Genomic DNA, 20,925 nt, shown 5'->3' on the forward strand with positions numbered 1-20,925 from the left:
GCCTGGCTGCTACTGCTCCGGGCCTGGATGCTCCAGGCCTGGATGCTGCTGCTCCGGGCCTGGCAGCTCCAGGCCTGCCTGCTGCTGCTCCAGGTACTACATTATTTTTAGGAGTGAACTAAAAAACTGCATTTCCTGAATATGTAACACTTTCCTCCAATGTGAATTCGTATGTGTGGAGTCAGGTTAGAACTTTGCCTAAAAGATTTCCCATATTAACTACACACATACAACCTTTCTCTAGTGTGAATTCTCTGATGAGAACGAAGGCCATAGATCACAGCAAAAGATTTTCCACATTCACTGCACTCATAAGGCTTTTCTCCAGTGTGAACTCTCTGATGACAACGAAGGGTATACAACCTGGTAAAAGATTTCCCACATTGACGACACTCATAAGGCTTTTCTCCCTTGTGAACTTTCTGATGATAGTGGAAGCCAGTGAAACTGGCAAAGGACTTCCCACATTCCCTGCACTCATAAGGCATTTCTCCAGTGTGAACTCTCTGATGGCTACGGAGGCCACTGCGACAGGTATAAGACTTCCCACATTCATTGCAAACATAAGGTCTTTCACCAGTGTGAGCTCTCTGATGACGATGAAAGGTACCTTTCCAAGTAAACGATCTCCCACATTCACTGCACTCATAAGGCGTTTCTCCAGTGTGAACTCTCTGATGGCAACGGAGGCCACTGCGACAGGTATAAGACTTCCCACATTCATTACAAACATAAGGTCTTTCACCAGTGTGAACTCTCTGGTGACGATGAAGGGTAACTTTCCAAGTAAATGATTTCCCACAATCACCACATTCATAAGGCCTTTCTCCAGTGTGGATACTTTGATGATAATGCAAGCCAGTGTTACTGGCAAAAGACTTCCCACATTCACTGCACTCATAAGGTGTTTCTCCAGTGTGAAATCTCTGATGACCACACAGGCTATTGCTATCGGTAAAAGATTTCCCACATTCATTGCACACATAAGGTCTTTCACCAGTGTGAACTCTCTGATGACGACCAAGGTTAACTTTCCAAGTAAATGATTTCCTACATTTGCTGCAATTATAAGGCCTTTCTCCAGTGTGAACTCTCTGATGACGATGAAGGTGAGCACTAGTGATAAAAGATTTCCCACATTCACTGCACTGATAAGGCCTTTGTCCTGTGTGAACTTTCTGATGATAACGGAGACCACTGCTAGTAGTAAAAGTTTTCTCACATTCACTGCACTGATAAGGCCTATCTCCAGTGTGAATTTTCAGATGACAATGAAAGCCAGTGCTACTGGGAAAAGATTTCCCACATTCAATGCAGTTATAAGGCCCCTCTCCCGAGTGAAATTTCTGATGATAACAAAAAGTAGAAAATCTGGTAAAGGATTTCCCACATTCACGGCACCAGAAACCCTCTTTTCCAGGATGGACACTCTTGTTCTGAAGAAACGTGTGGTTACAGCCATTGGCTTTCTTACATTCTTTTCTGGAGTAATAAGTTTTCCTCTTTTGAAACGTCACCCCACACATTGAGATGTCATTTAGTCTGTTCCTGGTCTGAGTAGCCTTTTGCTGGAGATGTCCTGACTCGGTAAGGATGTCCTGCCCCACCTCTCCACAGGTAAAAAGTTTCTGAGACGTACTGAAATGGCAGCCCTTTGCAAGTGAGATGTTGTCCATACTTCTTATCAAAGGCTTCTCTCTCAAGTGCTGCTCCGGGTGCCGGTGAAATTGTGCCTGGAATTGAAATTGTTTTGCACATGCCCCACACCTCAACAGTATCTGCCTGTCTTGTAATTCCTGCTGCTCAATCAAATGGGAAATGTTTCTCAAGACTAATCCACAACTCTCACAGGGGTTGTGGCTCTTCTGGGAAGACAAAGCTAACTTGGTATTCTTTGCCTGTGACACTCTTACAGCAATGTTCTCTTCAAGCTGTGCCTCCATATTCCCTGCTCTACAACAGCAACCTAAAAAAAAAAAAAGGAAATGCAGGTGAAGTACATGGTGATCTTAGCAGGAAGAAATATCCTCATCAGAAAAGTCCATCTGTCACAGCTAGGCATGATTATTATTATTTTTGTTAATAATGATTTTATTTATTTTTTTACAGAGAGGAAGGAAGAGGGATAGAAAGTTAGAAACATCGATGAGAGAGAAACATTGATGAGCTGCCTCCTATACACCCTCTACCGGGGATGTGCCCATAACCAAGGTACATGCCCTTGATCAGAATCGAACCTGTGACCCTTCAGTTGGCAGAATGATGCTCTAGCCATTGAGCCAAACCAGTCAGGGCTAGGCATGATTTTTATGGGATGATTTTTGAGACCAGTGAGTTAGACTCTGACAAAATGTTTGTTATACATTACTTGACCCCTAAAGTCAGTCAATAGTGAAGATACTATGAAGGGAGGGACACAAAAAAGAGATACAGGCTCCACTAGTTGTTTCTTTACAAACAGCTGTCTGTAGGACTTTTCATACAAGTGTACACAAGTCTGTGGGGACTAATTTAAATGTGCTCAAATTTAAATTAGTCCGCACACATTCTGGTTTTTCACTCTCTTGTATTTCCTTTGCCTTCTTGTCTTGTGATTGTCCTTTGTGATTTGATAATTTTGTATTATAGTTTTAGTCCTTTCTCTTTTCTGTATCTATTACATAGGTTTTTCAGAGACATAAAAATCCATTGTAGCCGAAGCCAGTTTGGCTCAGTGGCAGAGCATCAGTCTACGGACTGAAGGGTCCCAGGTTCGATTCCGGTCAGGGGCATGTACGTTGGTTATGGGCACATCCCCAGCGGGGGGGTGTGCAGGAGGCAGCTGGTCGATGTTCCTCTCTCATCGATGTTTCTGGTTCTCTATCTCTCTCCCTTCCTCTCTGTAAAAAATCAATAAAATATATATATTTTTAAAAATCCATTGTATTACAGCACATGACATATAAAGTTAATATAATGGGCACATACCAAAGGCTCAAAAGACATGAACCAAAGTTGAAGTGCAGTAAAGAGAAACCTGTGAGTCAAGCAGTTCAGATGCAAACATTAGAGAAGTAAAGATTATTCACAAGCTGGGAATCCAATTACAAATAGTAACTATTAGAACTGAGTAGTTGGCCGAAACCGGTTTGGCTCAGTGGATAGAGCGTCAGCCTGCAAACTGAAAGATCCCAGGTTCGATACCGGTCAAGGGCATGTACCTTGGTTTTGGGCACATCCCCAGTGGGGGGTGTGCAAGAGGCAGCTGATTGATGATTCTCTCTCATCGATGTTTCTAACTCTCTATCCCTCTTTCTTCCTCTCTGTAAAAAAATCAATAAAATATATTAAAACAAAACAAAACAAAACTGAGTAGTTGTGCCTTAGCTGGTGTGGCTTAGTTGGTTGGGAATGGTCTTGTGCATGGAAATTTTGCCAAATAGAAATCTGGTTAGGACACATGACCAGGCTGCAGGTACAACAATTGTTTGGGTTGTATACAGGAAGCAGTAAACCAATGTTTCTGTCACATCAATGTCTGTCTGTCTGTATGTGCAGTGTGATTAGAAATTAAAATATTTACCTTTTTAAAAAAGTATATATTTTATTGATTTTTCTACAGAGAAGAAGGGAGAGGGAGAGAGAGCCAGAAACATCAATGACAGAGAGACATAGATCAGCTCCCTCCTGCCCACCCTCCACTGGGGAGTTGCCTGCAACCAAGTTGGGAAAATGACTGGAATTGAACTGGAATCAGTCCACAGTCAACCCTCCATCCACTGAGCCAAACCAGTCAGGGCTAAAATATTTACCTTTAGGCCAAAACCGGTTTGGCTCAATGGATAGAGCTTCGGATTGGGGACTGAAAGGTCCCGAGTTTGATTCTGGTCAAGGGCATGTACCTTGCGGGCATATCCTCAGTGGGGGGTGTGCAACAGGCAGCTGATAATGATTTTCTCTCATCAATGTTTCTAACTCTTTATCACTCTTCCTTCCTCTCTGTACAAAATCAATAAAATATATTAAAATATTTACCGTTAAAAACATCCATGAAAAAAACAAAACAAAAAAAAACATCCATGAGCTACAAGAAAACACAAATGGAACCAACATAATGAAGAAACCAACACAGAAACAAAAGGAGAATATCAGGTAGGAATCATAAAAAAGAATGAAACAAATGGTGGAGTTGACAAAATACAATGAATGAAATAAAAACATACCGGTACAATGAAGAGTATCAAAATCAGACATGAGAGAATATGTGATATCAAAGACACATCATTTGAAATCACCCAAGTGGAGAGATAAAAAAGAAGAAAAATAAATTTAAAGCATACAGGAATGTGCCCTGGCCGGTTTAGCTCAGTGGACAGAACATAGGCTTTCAGAATGAAAAGTCCCAGGTTCAATTCTGGTTAGGGCACATGCCTGGGCTGCAGACTTGATCCATAGTAGGGGGCATGCAGGAGGCAGAAGATCAATGATTCACATGATTGATGTTTCTCTCTACTCCTCTCCCTTCCTCTCTAAAATAAATAAAAATATATTTTTTAAAAAAGAATACAGGAATGTGAATTAAGTAACATCATCAAGAGATACAACATTTGCATTATGGAAATCTTAGGAAACACTGGGTGGCCAGAAGAGACAGAAAAAGAATAGGCAGGGGGGAAAAAAGAGGCCTAGAACGTTTATTTAAAAAAATAATAATAATAATAATAAGCCCTGGCTGGTATGGCTAAGTGGATAGAGCATTGGCCTGTGGATTGAAGGGTCCTGAGTTTGATTTTCGTCGAAGGTACTTTCCCAGGTTGCAGGCTAGATTCCAATAGGTGGTCGTGCAGGAGGCAGCTGATCGATATGATTCTCTCTCGTCACTGGTGTTTCTATTTCTCTCCCTCTCTCTCCTCTCCTCTCTGAAATCAATAAAAATATTATAAATAAATAAATAAAATCACCTGAAGAGTGACTTCACACCTGTAAGAGATGTGAATAATCAAGTGCATTAACTCTCACAGGTCCCTGTACAGATTCAATACAAATTGGATTTTACCAAGACACAGCATAATTAAAATATCAGAAAAACAAAGGCAAAGAGAATTGTGAAAGCACAAAGAAAAGAGAAACTCTTTGCACATAGGAAAATGCCTGAATAAGGGAATCAGTATATTTCTCCAAAGATAACTTGCATTCTAAGAGGAAATATAATGATATTTTCAAAATACTTCATGAGCTCGGCTGGTGTTGCTCACTGATTGAGTTTTGACTCAGGAATCAAGAAATCATGGTTCGATTCCCAACCAGGGTCCATGCCAGAGTTACTGGCTCCATCCCAAGGGGGCATACAGGAGACAGCCAATCAATGATGTTTCTTTCTCATTGGTGTTTCTATTGATATATCCCTCCCCCTTCTGCTCTCTCTAAAAATCAATGAAAAGGTATTTTCAAAAAATATTCTATGAAAACCATTAATAATTTATCCAGAAAACCTGTTCTTTAGAAAGAAGAAATAGCTTTTCAGACAAAGAAAGCCTAAGGAAGTTCATCTCAATATGACTTATTAGAACGGTCAAGCAGCAGCATGGACGGACCTGGAGAGCATTATGTTAAGTGAAATAAGCCAGGCAATGAAAGAAAAATATCACATGATCTCACTCATTTATGGAAAATAAAGAACATTATAACCTGATGAATAAAAAGATAGATACAGAGGCAGAAAAGCACCGAACAGACTGTGAAATTACAGTGAAAAGGCTGGGGAGTGTTAGGGAAGGAGGGAAATAGATCAACCAAAGGATCTGTATGCATGCATATAAGCACACCAATGGACAAGAGACAATGGGGGTGGGGAGTGGGATGAGGGCATGCCACAGGGGGTAGGGGAGGCTGGGGGAAGGTCAATGGGGGGAATATATATATACTAATATATATAATACTTTAAACAATAAAAAATAATAAAAAAGAACTGTCAAAAGTTCTTCAAGATGAAATGAAAGAACACTAAATAGAAACAAGAATACAAAGCAAAATGTAAATCTCTCTCATAAAGTCGAGAATGGAATAAAATTCATAATATTGTAACATGCATTGGCGGAATGTACATTATGAAACCTCTATTATGAAAGTTAAAATTGAGAACTAGCAAAAATAGGGAAGCTAATAATGTGTACCTTAGAAGATGACCAATATGACAAGATGTGAAATGTGATATCAAAACATATAAGGGAGGGTGCTGGAGAAGAGTCAAAGATAGAATTTTGGTATAAAATTGAAGGTGCTGTCAGGATAAAAACAGATTATAAAGAGTATATGTTGTTTTATGTAAGTCTCTTGGAAACCACAAGCAAAAACCTATGTAACAGATACCCAAAAGAGAAAGGACTAAAACCATTATACAAAATTGTCAAATCACAAAGGACAATCACAAGACAGGAAGACAAAGGAAATACAAAAAAGCCAGAAACCAGAAACAATGTTAAAGTGTCACCAGTAGGCCCTAAAACAAATTCCCAAATCAAAAGACAGTGACTGAAAAGATAAAAACAAAAGAACACCACTAACAACAAACCAGAGGCAATATATGCTGCCTACAAGATACACTAACACTTTATGGACACAAATAGGCTGAAGAGAATCGGATGAAAAAAATATTTCACGCAGCCGAAACCGGTTTGGCTCAGTCGATATGGTTCAGATCCCCACAATAAAGCAAATATCGCCATCTAGACAGAAAGCCACACAAATTTTTTTTATTTTCCAGAGAATAATAAAGATATATTGCCCTGGCTACTGTGCCTCAATTGTTTGGGCGCCACTCCATGTTGGGAAAGGCTGTTGCTTCTATTCCCAGTCAGTGTGCATGCCAGGGTTGGTTGTGGGCTTCATCCCTGGTGAGGGCGTGCAGGAGGTAGGCAATGTTCTGCTCTCACATCGATGTTTCTCTTTCTCTCTCCCTCTCTCTTTAAAAATCACTAAATACATTTTAAAAAATGTGAACACTAGCCAAAACCGGTTTGGCTCAGTGGATAGAGCATCGGCCTGCGGACTGAAAGGTCCCAGGTTCGATTCCAGTCAAGGACATGTATCTTGGTTGTGGGCACATCACCAGTGCGGGGTGTAAAAGAGGCAGCTGATCGATGTTTCTCTCTCATCGATGTTTCTCTCTATCCCTCTCTCTTCCTCTCTGTAAAAAATCAATAAAAAATATTTTTTTTAAATAAATAAAATAAATTAAAAATGTGAACACTCTCTGCAGATATTAACGCAATATCTCTGCCTAAAAGAAAAACCCAAAAAATTCTGCAGGCCTCAATTAAAAATAGTTTATCACAAAGAATAAATACTTTCTCAGTAAACACCAGTAAACAGCATCTGAGCACTTCCTGAATGCAGGACTGTCCAAAACAGGGAATTTGGGGGGGTGGGGGGGGGCAACAAAACAAAACAAAAAACCTACACAATATCTGCTAAGAACAATTAAATGCATCCAAAAAAGACATGTGCTTAAATGTAGGTGAAAACAAATTGATATATAAAATACAGCAACTATTTTGAGTACATAGTCGAAAAAGTATGGTTAAAAAACAGGCAAAGGATGTAGACAATTTCCCCCCAAAAAATATGAACAAATGACCAACAGAAATATAGAAAATGCTTTTCTTCGCTAATCGGGGTTTAATTCATTTGGCTCCCTGCCACCCTACCAACCACATATTCTTCCCTGTGAGTTCAGTGCAGCAGGTATTGGGGCGGCACAGAGAGCAGCCAGCAGTGCAAGCAAAGGACAGCAACTGCCCAGAAAACTGGAAAACATGCAATGCCCATAGCCCACATGTGAGGAGAGAGCAACCTGGGAAAAGGGGCTGGGGAAATGCAAAGCCAAGTCCAGGTCACTGGTGACAGTGAGGGTCTTACCCAGCGAGGACACAAGTTCAAAGTTCTCCAGCATCACATTCAGGTACAGCTGTCTCTGACCCTCATCAAGGAGGCTCCATTCCTCCCTGGAGAAGTACAGGGCAATGTCCTCCAAGGTCACGCAAACCTGTCAGAATGGAGACAATTGAAACCAGAGCTGTCTCTGAGAACCCCCACTCCTACTCCTTACACACCTTCTCCCTCCTCCTCCCCCGCAACCTCCCCCAGGGCACCCGGTTAGTGTGGACACCAAGCCCTAATGCCCGTGCAGGCTGCTCTCTCATCACTCACTGGGTTTGCCCTCAGCACAACACATGGGTTGGAAAGGGGGCCAGCAGAGAAACATCATCTAAGCTCTGGGCCATGCCTGCAGGGCCCCAGCCTTCCTGCCAAGCAATCCCACTGCAGTCTCCCAGATCATGGCCCCCAGACAAAGCCAAGCCTGGGTTTATGCTTCCCCCTTATGTCCCCACACCAGGTCCCGGGAACCATCAGCTCACACTCCCTCCAGATGTGCACACACTGGGTAATGCTTATCCCCTTCCCATCTTCAGTCCCAGGTTCACTCCCTCAGCTCTGCCCCCTTCCTGCTCCAATGCCACTGGGTCTCGCTGGACTCCCCCATGCACTTGGCACATGGCATGTGGAGAAGCCTGTCTTCCAGCGGGTCCAGGACCACCCCAGGCCCCTGAGGTACCCCACAGCCGGGAAAGCCCCCATGAGGCTGTGACGGCCTCCCTGCAGCCTCCGATCTGCCCGCCAATCCTCACAGCCACACCCTCAGGGGAACCTTAGAGGCCGGGCACCCCTGTCCTCCCCGCGGACGGAGCTGCAGGAGGGACAGGCCCGCACCGGGCTGTGGGGTGCGGGATGAGGCGGAGTTGTGGGGGGCGGGGTGAGGTTGTGGGGGGTGAGGGTTGGGGAGGGGGTCTGGCACTCACCTCAGCCCGGCGCCTCAGCGCGGGCGCCGCCATCGCGCTCTGTGGGCCGCGCGGGGCCGGAGCGGCGGGAGGAGCGGCCGCCTCTTTCCGGGCCGCGGAGCGGGTCACCATGGTGACCGCGCCGAGCTTCACTCTCGCGTGTGTGCTGTGTGCACCGCGATTACCGCCCGTTCTCTGTCCGGGCATCTCCACAGGGACCCGGACAATGTGGACAACCCGGCCAGGTAGCTAAGCTGATGCCGGGTGGACGCTGGAGGTCCCGCCCCTGCGCCCTGTCCATCATCGTGAAAGCCTTTTCTGGCCTTTCATTGGTTCAGCTGGAGGAATTCCACGCAAGGTCTTCTGGGTAATGTAGTTCCTGGAGCTCAAGGCCGCAGGTAGGCAGGGTTTGCCCCCCATCACTCATGGACCGTGGTGGTCAAACTGCGGCTCTAGAGCCACATGCGGCTCTTTGAGCACCTTGAGTGTGGCTCTTCCACAAAATGCCACGGCCTGGGTGAATCTATTTTAAAGAAGTGGTGTTAGAAGAAGTTTAAGCCGAAACCGGTTTGGCTCAGAGCTTTGGTCTGCAGACTGAAAGGTCCTGGGTTTGATTCCGCTCAAGGGCATGTACTTAGGTTACAGGGACGTTCCCAGTAGGGGGTGTGTAGGAGTCAGCTGGTGGATGGCGGGGCCGGTCCGGCCGGGGAGAGGGTTCCCCACGTCCCCAGGTCCATCTTCGCCCCCGCGCGTGTGCTGGATGGACCACCACCCTGGCAACTTTCCCCTCGGGGCAGCTCCACTAGGACCTGGCGATCGGGAATCTAGGATGAGGTAGCTGGCACCAACCTTAGTGAAAAGGCCTACCTTGAGGACACAGGAAGTCCCGCCTCTAAGAGCTGCCGGAAACGCGTTCTCTGACTCTTCATTGGTTCCCGGGGGATTTTATCTTTGGTCGTTGGATGATGTGGGTCAGTCCCCGCCTCATCCAGGAGAAAGAACCCAGGTCAGCCTCTGGAGGACTAAGAGATATCACATCGCATGGAAGAGGCATCTTGGAAATGGCTAAAGGAAGTTGTCATCCTTTCCTGTTGAAGAGTCTTGAGTGCATGCCAATGAAAACACATTATCTTTGAGCCCAAAGAATCTAGAACATGTTATCCCATCTATGACCTACTTACACCATCATATGTGAATGTGAAAAATATAACACAGAAATGTAGGACACACTTTTGAAATAAAAAAGAACGATACATAGTATAAACTTTATTTTTAATTAAAAAAAAATTTTTTTATAGAAAGATAGGGAGAGATATGGGCATCATGAGAGAGACACATCCACTGCAGCTGATAAATGATGGCACTCCCCTGGATACTGGGAGGCCAAGGGTAAGCGCTCTGACATCTTAGAAAAATCATATTTGCAACAATGGAAAGAGCACCTTTAACTGTGCCTTCCTGATCCTCGCAATGTACCTCGAGGGGCCAGACTATCCCAGGTTCTGGAGCCAGAATCCCATGTTGGAATCCAGACTCCTACACCAGACACAAGTCTGTTGAGTCAACTTGCAAAACCTCTCTAATCTTTAATGTTCACAGCAATTTGAAATTAGTTTCCACTTACCAGGTGGTTGTGAGAATTGAAAAAAATGCTCAGCCGAACCCGGTTTGGCTCAGTGGATAGAGCCTTGGTCTGTGGACTGAAGGGTCCCAGATTCCAGTCAAGGGCACGTATATTGGTTGCGGGCACATCCCCAGTGGGGGATGTTTAGGAGGCAGTTGGTCAATGTTTCTCCTTCTTCGATGTTTCTAGCTCTCTATCCCTTTCTCTTCCTCTCTGTAAAAAATCAATAAAATATATAAATAAATTAAAAGAAGAAAATGCTCGGAGAGCTAATCCCAGAATCTTCTCACCAGCAAGGACTCAGCGGGTTTTTAATTGATCTTCGGAGGTTAAGTGTCAATGTCGCCTTGATGTCACGTTCAGCCCAATGAGATTCAGGGAGCTCTGAGTCACCTGGAGATTTGCAGGTGAAGAACCTACACTGAGACCTCAGGGCCCACAGCACCTGCCTCCCTGCAGGTGGGTCAGACGCTTCTCATGAGCCTCGTTTCTTTCTCAAATACACCCCAACGTAAAAGGTGCTCGTCAGCATTGAGGAATGTCTGGCCCGAAATGTCTCTATACTCACAGGCTAGAGTTGCCTGAGCACAGGCAGGCCACCAGCATAGATGTCACACAGCAAATAGGCATGTTAGCATTGGACTTCCTCCGACAGCTCAGGGACAGAGATGTACCTCATAGGTTGAGGAGGAGAAAATGAAGCTCAGGCGAGGAAGGGGTCATTTTTCCTGAGAATCCCAGCAATATTCGGCAATCTGGGATTCAAATCCAAAATGCCTGACCCAGGGCAAGGAGTCTGATCCCTGTCCCCCCTTTTCCCTCTGCACTGGCTTTGGGACTCTGTAACACCCTGCCCACCCTGATGCCTGGTCCTCCTGAAGGACCTGTCCCAACCCAAGAACCCCCATGACAGGAGACCAGGAAGATGAAGAAGACTGAAAAGCCAGGGCTTAGTGCAGGACCGGATGGCTGGTGTTCTGAAAGCGATAGTGTGTGTTCATAGTGCGAGTTAAAATGAAAAGTGTCTGTTGCATGGTGTATGGCAGGAAAAAAGTAAAAGACATTAGGACATGTCATTCGAAACCAAAAAACCTTTATTCCATAAAGCCAGAAAGGCACCACATGAAATCCCAACTTCCATCTTGGTTGTTTCACTCTCCTTTTGTTAAAACAGACAAAACGCAAAGCAGAGTAGGCAGAACCCAGGACCAAACATTTTAACAGAGATACAAAGGTAGCAAGAACACACCCCGGGAAGGTCCTATGTCCTCACGTAAATCAGTGGTTCTCAACCGTCTTAAGGCCGCGACCCTTTAATACAGCTCCTCATGTTGAGGTGACCCCCAACCATAACATTATTTCCGTGACTACTGCATCACTGTAATTTTGCTACTGTTATGAATCGTAATGTAAATCTCTGATACGCAGGATGTCTTAGGCGACCTCTGTGAAAGGTTCTTTCGACCCTCAAAGAGGTCGCGACCCACAAGTTGAGAACCACTGCCATTAATCCTTAGGAGAAAGCAATCAAATAGTGAGTTACCATGACAAAGTTTTAAAAAATGTCTAAATAAAAAATGATTGACCAAACTAAGGATTCTCTAATACGAGGAGGAACTGAATCCCTCATACGCTGCTGGAAAATGCACGCAGGCCAATCAGTGTCAATCATTAATTGCAAATATCTCTAAGTTAAACATTCATCTACCCAACAACTGAAAACTATGTAGAGTTACTGACAAGGGTAAATGAAACACATCCCCATAAAGAGTTCTAGGAACATGTCGGTAGCAATTTAAATAAAGTAAACATTAGAAATGAGCCTATCAAATGACTAAAGCATGCTACATTTCTCCACACAAAAAAAGATGAGCTACTAATATATCAATAATAAACCTCTAAACATTTATACAACGTAAAGAGCAGGAAAAAAACTCAGATTCCCATAAGATAAAGTTCAGAAATTGCAGTTATCTATTTTAGATATTGTAGAATGTAAATTAGTGGTTTTGTGGAATGCTATCAAGGGGCATATTTTGATTTTTTACAGAGAGGAAAGAGGGAAAGAAAGCTAGAAACATCGATGAGAGAGAAACATCAATCAGCTGCCTCCTGCACACCCCCTATTGTGGATGTGCCCGCAACCAAAGTACATGCCCTTGACCAGAATCGAACCTGAGAACTTTCAGTCCATAGGCTGACGTTCTACCCACTGAGCCAAACCGGTCTTGGCAGCTAGCCACTCTTTGTAGTGATCTGAAACTCTGCTAAAACTGATAGCATCAGGCTTATTATGAGGGCAGGGAAAATAACGCAGCAATGCAAATCTGGCCTAAACTGAGGTGCTAATTTCTGCATGTCATTCTCCCCTAGGCAGAGAAAGTTTGAGATGACCAGAAAATTGTTCACCTCCTGATGCGGATAGAATCCGAATCTGCTTATTAACTACTACAGACAGTAAGTAGAACACAGAAATTAAAAAGCTTGTCTCAGCTGAGACCGGTTTAGCTCAGTGAATAGAGCGTCGGCCTGTGGACTGAAAGGTCCAGGGTTTGGTTCCGGTCAAAGGCATGTATCTTGGTTGTGGGCACATCCCCAGTAGGGGTGGTGCAAGAGGCAGTTGATCGATGATTCTCTCTCGTTGATGTTTCTAACTCTCTATCCCTCTATGTAAAAAATCAATAAAATATATTAAAAATAAATAAATAAAAAACTTGTCCCTGGGAAAGGTAGTTATTCTATAAGCTGCTCGCTGAACTCAGGTGATGTTCTATGGGAACAACACTGAGTCAGGTCCATATGGCAACTAGTAAGAGAGCAAGGAAATAAGACCTCTTACAAGCTCAGGCTGCTCTCAATTTTCTCAAACAAATCAGAGAACAGCTTTCCTGAGCACATGAGGAAGGTGATCGATGCAATTTGTGAAAGCCATAAAGGTGGACCAGGAGAAATAGCTTCATCAACCAGAATATGTAGTGAGATACACGGTGTGGCTCAGTGGGTGAGACTGGACCTATAAAACAGGTCATGGTTCAATTTCGGGTCAGGACACAGGCCTGGGGGTGTAGGGTCAATCCCCAGTTGTCTCCTGGGGATGGGCAGGAGACAGCCAATCAATAACTCTCTCTCACCATTGATGTTTCTATCTCCCCCTCTCCTTTTTTTAAATCAATAAAAATAAATTTAAGAAAAATACAAATTTAAAGAAAAAAATCGACACCCCTATTTGGTTTGGCTCAGTGGATAGACACTTGGCCTGTGTATTAAAGGGTCCCAGGTTCAATTCCAGTCAAGGGCACATGATCAAGTTTCAGGCTCGATTACCAACAGGGGGCATGCAGGAGGCAGCCAATGATTCTCATCATTAATCTTTGTAAAGTTTCCATCTCTCTCTGAAATCAATAAAAATATATTATAAAAAACAGATTGACAGAATTTGTCAACCTGGTGATAGGACATAGATGTAGAAGAAAACAAAAAACAAACCAGGATGTGGTGATATAGATCTGGCAAGACTCCTGTATAAATAACAAATTGTAACATACATGTGTGGCTCAGTAGGTTTTCCTTCAAGGTAACATGCTCAGGTTGTATGTTCAACCCCCAGTAAACGACACGCAGGAGGGAGATGATCGATAATATGTGTCATCACTGACATTTCTATTTATTTCTCCCTCATCTTTTTCTTGTGAAATTAGTAAAAACTTAATAAAAAAAAGTGCAAAACACACACACACGATTTTTACAGCACTCATATTTATTGGGAATCTCCTACTATTGATGTTGCAGTGTATGAGGTTCAGGTCACACAAATAGGGCTTCATGGAGTTTCTTATAGTACTGTTAGGGTTGAACAAAAAAAAAAAAAATCTACATTTCCTGCATATCTAAGACCTTACTCCAATGAGAACTCTTATATGGGGAGTAGGGTTAAAATTTTGGCTAAAAGATTTCCCATATTAACTAGACTCATTAGACCTTTCTCTAGCATGAATTTTCTGATGAGAACCAAGGCAATATTTGGTGGTAAAAGACTTCCCACACTCACCACACACATAAGGCTTTTCTCCAGTGTGAACTCTCAGATGACGACGAAAGCTACTACCACTGATAAAAGATTTCCCACATTCATTGCACTCATAAGGCCTTTCTCCAGTGTGAATTCTCTGATGACGACGGAAGCCATTACTACTGGTAAAAGATTTCCCACATTCATTGCACTCATAAGGCCTTTCTCCAGTGTGAACTCCCATCTGATGGTAACGGAGGCTACTTCCACAGGTAAAAGATTTTCCACATTCACTGCACACATGAGACTTTTCACCTGTGTGAATTCTCTCATGACGATTAAGGACATTTTTCCGCGTAAATGATTTCCCACATTCACTGCACTTAAAAGGCCTTTCTCCAGTGTGAATTCTCTGATGACAATGGAAGCCATATTTCTGAGTAAATGATTTCCCACATTCACTGCACTCATAAGGCCTTTCTCCAGTGTGAACTCTCTGATGGTAACGAAGATAATAGATACTGTTAAAAGATTTATCACATTCATTGCACTTATGCCTTTCTCCAGAGTGCAATTTTTGATGATAATGGAAGCCACTACTATTGACAAAAGTTTGCCCACATTCATTGCACTCATAAGGCCTTTCTCCAGTGTGAACTCTCATCTGATGATAACGGAGGCCACTACTACAGGTAAAAGATTTTCCGCATTCACTGCACTCATAAGGCATTTTTCCAGTGTGAACTATCTGATGATCACGAAGGTTACTGATCCTGGTAAAAGATCTTCCACATTCAATACATTGATAAGGCCTTTCACCTGTGTGACATCTCTGATAATAAAAGAGGCCAATACTACTGGTAAAAGATGTCCCACATTCGCTGTTCTCAAAAAGCTTTTTTTCTGCATGAAATCTCTGATGATAACAAAAAGTAGAAAATCGAGAAAAATATTTTCCACATTCACGGCAACTGAAATACGCTTTTCCAGTAGGGACACCCTTGTCCCAATCACATATGTAGTTAGAGCCGATGAATTTATCACATTCTTTATTAGTAAAATAATTATTTTCCTCTTGATATGTCACCCCACACATCGAGATACCATTCAGGTTGTCACTGATCTGAGTTTGCTGGAGAAGCCCTGCCGTGCTAAGGATGTCCTGCCCCACCTCTCCACAGCTAAAAAGCTTCTGAAACACATTGAAATTGCAGCCCTCTTCAAGTGAGACCGAGTTCACACCTCTTATCAAAGGCTTTTCTCTCAAGTGCTGCTGGTGCTGGTGAAATGGTGCATTGAAATAAAATTGCTGTGCACATGCTCCACACCTCAATAGAATCTGCCTGTGTTGTAATTCCTGCTGATGAGTCACATGGAAAATGTTTCTCAAAACTAGTCCACAACTCTCACAAGGGTGGCTCTTCTGGGAAGACAAAGCTAACTTGGGATTCCTTGCCTGTGACACTCCTACTGAAATGTTCTCTTCAAGAGGTTCCTCCACATTCTCTGCTCCACAGCAGCAACCTGAATAAAAGGAAAGGCAGGTGAAATACATGATGACTTTAGAAGGAAGAAATACCCTCATCTCAAATGTGTATCTGTCACAGCTAGGCCTGAGTGCATGGGATGCTTTTCAAGACCGGTAAGTTAGACTCTGAGGAAATGGCTGGTATACATTACTTGACCCCTAAGGTCAGTCAATAGTGGAGACTTTACTAAAGGAGGGCCATGAACATAAGATGGAACACAAACAAGAGATGCAGAGCCCACTAATTGTTCCTTTATAAAGAGCTTCCTGTAGGACCATTCAAACTGATGAGGCAGTCTATGTGGAACAATGTGAATGTGCCCAAACATATTAAAACCTACTGCATTACATCACATATGTATGACTAAAATAATATGGCTCTAAAGTCATGGACCAAAGAGGAGCCTGTATGGGTAACAGTTGAGGTACAAAGTTTAGAGAGGTAAAGATTATCCATAAGCAGGAAACCTAAGTAGAAATAGTAATGGCTAAAATGGAGAAGTTTAGCCATAGGTAGAATGGCTCAGTTGGTGGAGCATCATCCTTTCCATCGAAAGGTAGCTAGATCGAATCCCTGTCAGAGCACATGCCCAGGTTCTAGGTTCAACCGTTATTTGGGCTGTATACAGGAGGCAACCAATCAATGTTTTTCTCTCTTCTCTCTCTCTTTCTCTCTCTCCCTCTCTCGCTTTCCCTGTCTTCCTCTGTGTCTAAAATAAAGAAAAACATTAAAAAAAAAAAAAAAAAAAAAAGAGAGAAAAAAGAAAAGAAAAAAAATAAGTAGTTGCCGAAACTAGTTTTGCTCAGTGGATAGAGCATTGGCCAGGTTCGATTCGGTCAAGGGCATGTAGCTTGGTTTTGCGCACATCCCCAGTGTGGGGTATACAGGAGGCAGCTGGTCGATGTTTCTCTTTCATCGATGTTTCTAACTCTCTATCCCTCTACCTTCCTCTCTGTAAAAAGTCATTACAATATACAATATTTAAAAAAATAAAAATAAATTAAAAAACTGAGTAGTTTGCAAAGTGTCAATAATAAGAAAGCACAAGTAGAATGGGGTACAGCACTGGCAATGGAAACAATACAATGTTGAGCAAAATAATTTCTTACTTATAATCTTAATAAATGTCTCGTGTCAAACTCTATCCAACAGCCCTTCACCAAGGCAAGATGGCCTCTGGGTCCACCCAGCCATGGATGTACCCATCTTTCTCCTATAATGCACAAATGATTATTTCCTTTAAATCCCAGTTTAGAAATTCCATTGGATACAAATGACAGAAATCTTCAAAGAAAAACTGAAAAGATAGATGGCCAGTAATTTGGTAGAACAAGGGAGCAATGAAGAAATCAGATTAAAAAAACAAAACAAAAACAGAATAATAATAATAAATTGTGTGAGTGACAGCAGCAATAGTATAGCAAAATAGAAAATAGAATTTATCTCCCTGCCAGAATAAGTAGACAGGTATCCACAAAAAACAATAAACAACCCCAGAGACAGAAATACGATCTCCATAAAGAAAAAGAGCAATGCAAAAGTGCAAAAAAGGATGACTGGGAAGATGGGTAATCAAATATATTTGAAGATAGCTAGGGTTAAAAACCAGAGTCAGCCGAAGCCGGTTTGGCTCAGTGGTAGAGCGTCAGTCTGTGGACTGAAAGGTCCCAGGTTCGATTCCGGTCAAGGGCATGTACGTTGGTTGCGGGCACATCCCCAGTAGGGGGTGTGCAAGAGGCAGCTGGTCGATGTTTCTCATCGATGTTTCTAGCTCTCTATCTCTTTCCCTTCCTCTCTATAAAAAATCAATAAAATAAAAAAAGTAAAAAAAAAAAAAAAAAAAAAACAGAGTCAGAGTAACCACACTAACATGAGTGGACTGCTGTGTGAAATACACTGGAATCATGTGTTTTGCAAAACCGCAAAAGCCCATATAACATCTGTGAACTCCCCACAATTTACATATCAAAGGACCATTTAGTGTTTGCTGGCATGAATTATCAGAGAAATACTTTTGGCCACGACCTACCATAGAATAGACACAGAAATCAGAATGTTCCCAGCACTATATTTCACCCTCAATTGTTACTAAAACACATTGCTATCAAAGTCATTGTGGGATCATACATTATTTGTTATTATGTCCTCAGCTCATAGAGCATCAAGGAGGCGAGGCTTTTGAATCTTTTCTAATATCAAAACAACACCCCTCCTAGCCAACACCCTTTATCCCACATGCAGATAAATCTATTTCTCAGGCCATAACTGCTCCATAGGATTAAAGGAGTAATTGCTTCAGGAAATGTGAAGACATTTAATCTATCTATATAAAGCGGTAATATGCTAATTGGTTCCAACAGTGTCCCAGTCATGACCAGAGCTGGTGGGTGGGGTCAGGGGCTGGAACTTCAGCCTGCAGAGCAGGCGTGCCAGGCCTTCCTAGTGCTAATGCCAGGCTGCCTTGGGGGCGGGGGCTGCTCCCCAGGGAGGCACAAGCAGGCAGAAACTAGTGGACTGGAATGGGGATGGGGACTTCCCATTCATCTGCATGAGTTCCCCCCTAGCACTGAGGTGAAGCTGCGTTTCAGATTATAACTTAAGCCATTGAAAATCAAACGGTACCCCCCAAATGCTTTTCCTTGGATGGTCCAGGTGGTAGTGGAAAAACATCTTTATAAAGTTTTAATACATTATAGGAGAGGTTGTGGTGGTACTGTTTTACCCACAGCATCAGCATCTACAGGAATTGCTACAAATTTAATTCTCTGTGGAAGATCTTTTTATTTTATTTAAAAATATATATATTTTTATTGCCGAAACCGGTTTGGCTCAGTAGATAGAGCATCTGTCTGCGGACTGAAGGGTCCCAGGTTCGATTCTGGTCAAGGGCACATTTCTGGTGTGTGTGTGTGTGTGTGTGTGCAGGAGGCAGCTGGTCGATGTCTCTCTCCCTTCCATGTTTCTAGCTCTCTATCTCTCTCCCTTCCTCTCTATAAAAAGTCAATAAAATATATATATATATATATATATATATATATATACACACACACACACACACATATATATATTTATATATATTTTTTTAATTGCTTTCTTTTACAGAGAGGAAGGGAGAGGGACAGAGAGCTAGAAACATCAATGAGAGAGAAACATTGACCAGCTGCCCTCCCCCCCCACCCCCACAGGGGATGCGCCCACAACCAAGGCACATGCCCCTGACCAGAATCGAACCTGGGACTCCTCAGTCCACAGGCCAAACCAATTTCGGCACCTTTTATTTTTTTAATATATTTTATTGACTTTTCACGGAGAGGAAGGGAGAGGGATAAAAGTTAGAAACATTGATGAGAAACATCAATCAGCTGCCTACATCAATGAGATAGAATCCTTGATTGGCCGTCTCCTGCACACCCCTCACTGTGGATAGCACACAAACTGGGCATGTGCCCTTGACAGGAATCAAACCTGAGACCTTTCAGTCCACAGGCAGATGCTCTATCCACTGAACTAAACCAGTTAGGGTGAAAAACTTTTCATTCCCAATATAAATTACCAATTCCATTAAAGGAAACTTCAATTTCTAGACTCAATATAAAGAGTGAAGTTGCTAAAACTATTAAAAAGGTCAAACTTCTCATTACTGATAAATGCACCATGGCATCCCGTCATGCTATAAACCCCATAGAAAGATTACTAAATTATGGATTTGAATGTTGCCTTTGGTGGGAAAGTTCTTTTCGGAGGGCATTTTCGACAATGTCTCCGTGTTGTACCGCATGCTATGCAATTGGCCATAGTACAAACGAGTTTTAAGTACTGTACTGTTTGGGGATGTTTCAGAAAGTTTTCTCTTAGAACCAATATGAGAACAGAGGATTGTACTTATAGTGAATGGTTAGTAAAACTTGAGGATGGAAAACTTTATAGCAGTTTTAATTTGAAATGGATATTATTGAAATCACTGTAATTTATAATGGATCTACTAGTGAAGCTACCTACCTTTGGAAATAGTATATCTATAGATAATATTAAAAATATATCGAAACATGCGATTCTTTGTACAAAAAATAAGCATGTTCAAAAATTAAGTGAAGAAATTTTGGATATACTCGATTGAGATTTCTCACATGTTTGAGTGATGATTCCATTGATTCAATAGATGATGCTAAAAAGGAAAATTTGCCCATCAAAAAAAAAAAATTATTGAGTTTTACAGAGAGGAAGGGAAGTAGAGAGAAAAACATCGTGAGAGAGAAACATCAGCTGCCTCCTGCACACCTCCTACTGGGGATGTGCCCACAACCAAGGTACATGCCTTTGACTGAAATTGAACCTGGGACCCTTGAGTGCGCAGGCCGACGCTCTATCCACTGAGCCATACCAGTTTTGGACTGAAAAATCTTAATAATAAACAGGTTCTTTGTAATGGCACTAGATTTATCATCAAAAGATTATGACCTAACATAATCGGAGCTGAAGTATTAACAGGATCTGCAGACGGAAAGGTTGTTCTGATTCCAACAATTGATTTGTCCAAATCTGACACTGGCCTCCCATTTGATTTGATGACAGTTTTCCGTGATGCCAGCATTCATGATGACTCTTAATAAATCACAAGGACAAACTCTAGACAGAGTAGGAATATTCCTATCTGAACCTGTTTTCGCACATGGTCAGTTATAAGTTGCTTTCTCTAGAGTTCGAAGAGCATGTCATGTTATAGTTAAAGTTGTAAATACTTCATCACAAGGGAAATTAGTAAGCACTCTGAAAGTGTTTTCACTCTTAATGTGGTGTAAGGGAGATATTAGAATAAGCTTAATCACTTTATCAGTCATTGTTTGCATCACTGTTGTTTTTCTATCATGCTTTTGTTGTCGTTATATCATTTTGTTATTGTTTATTTACATATTATTTTCGTATACATTTTACTAATTTTCTTTCATC

General features: G+C 42.4%; 2 protein-coding genes and 2 long non-coding RNA genes across 5 annotated transcripts in view; 1 reads left to right on the top strand and 3 right to left on the bottom strand.

Moving 5' to 3' along the window:
• LOC118710226 (zinc finger protein 883-like) lies at positions 1 to 9,320 on the bottom strand. 2 transcript variants are annotated; one of them, XM_045575989.1, is made up of 4 exons: positions 8,838 to 9,320; positions 7,897 to 8,023; positions 1,092 to 1,966; positions 1 to 1,006 (listed from the first exon to the last, which is right to left on the bottom strand). In XM_045575989.1, the coding sequence occupies exons 1-4, from the start codon at positions 9,021 to 9,023 to the stop codon at positions 278 to 280; spliced, it is 1,917 nt and encodes a 638-aa protein (XP_045431945.1). In that variant the 5' UTR covers positions 9,024 to 9,320; the 3' UTR covers positions 1 to 277. The 2 variants fall into 2 exon arrangements, with proteins under 2 accessions (XP_045431945.1, XP_045431944.1); XM_045575988.1 differs by having other exon boundaries at positions 1 to 1,966; positions 8,838 to 9,317.
• The window catches only part of LOC123651708, an 18,587-nt gene continuing 5,404 nt past the window's right edge, over positions 7,743 to 20,925 (top strand). The window contains exons 1-2 of the long non-coding RNA XR_006740580.1: positions 7,743 to 7,752; positions 16,869 to 16,875. This is a non-coding gene — a long non-coding RNA (uncharacterized LOC123651708). The remainder of the gene's footprint in view (positions 7,753 to 16,868; positions 16,876 to 20,925) is intronic.
• Positions 11,514 to 13,030, bottom strand: LOC123651706. The gene is made up of 2 exons (XR_006740578.1): positions 11,942 to 13,030; positions 11,514 to 11,701 (listed from the first exon to the last, which is right to left on the bottom strand). It is a non-coding gene; the product is annotated as an uncharacterized LOC123651706 (long non-coding RNA).
• LOC123651689 (zinc finger protein 883-like) overlaps positions 14,178 to 20,925 on the bottom strand; it is a 16,164-nt gene continuing 9,416 nt past the window's right edge. The window contains exon 3 of the mRNA XM_045575993.1: positions 14,178 to 15,973. Coding sequence (XP_045431949.1) covers positions 14,400 to 15,973 — 1,574 coding nt within the window. The 3' untranslated portion in view covers positions 14,178 to 14,399. The remainder of the gene's footprint in view (positions 15,974 to 20,925) is intronic.

Source organism: Pipistrellus kuhlii, unplaced genomic scaffold, assembly GCF_014108245.1.
Source record: "Pipistrellus kuhlii isolate mPipKuh1 unplaced genomic scaffold, mPipKuh1.p scaffold_m20_p_71, whole genome shotgun sequence".
Classification (NCBI taxonomy): Eukaryota; Metazoa; Chordata; class Mammalia; order Chiroptera; family Vespertilionidae; genus Pipistrellus; species Pipistrellus kuhlii.

What these genes read in the sequence shown, in the direction of transcription:
- LOC118710226 (XM_045575988.1), bottom strand. Translation starts at nt 9,023, where the DNA reads ATGCCCGGACAGAGAACGGGCGGTAATCGCGGTGCACACAGCACACAC. An exon ending in CGCTGAGGCGCCGGGCTGAG is followed by an intron (nt 8,024 to 8,837) that starts GTGAGTGCCAGA and finishes CCATTCTGACAG; the next exon opens with GTTTGCGTGACCTTGGAGGA. An exon ending in TGAACTTGTGTCCTCGCTGG is followed by an intron (nt 1,967 to 7,896) that starts GTAAGACCCTCA and finishes TTTTTTTTTTAG; the next exon opens with GTTGCTGTTGTAGAGCAGGG.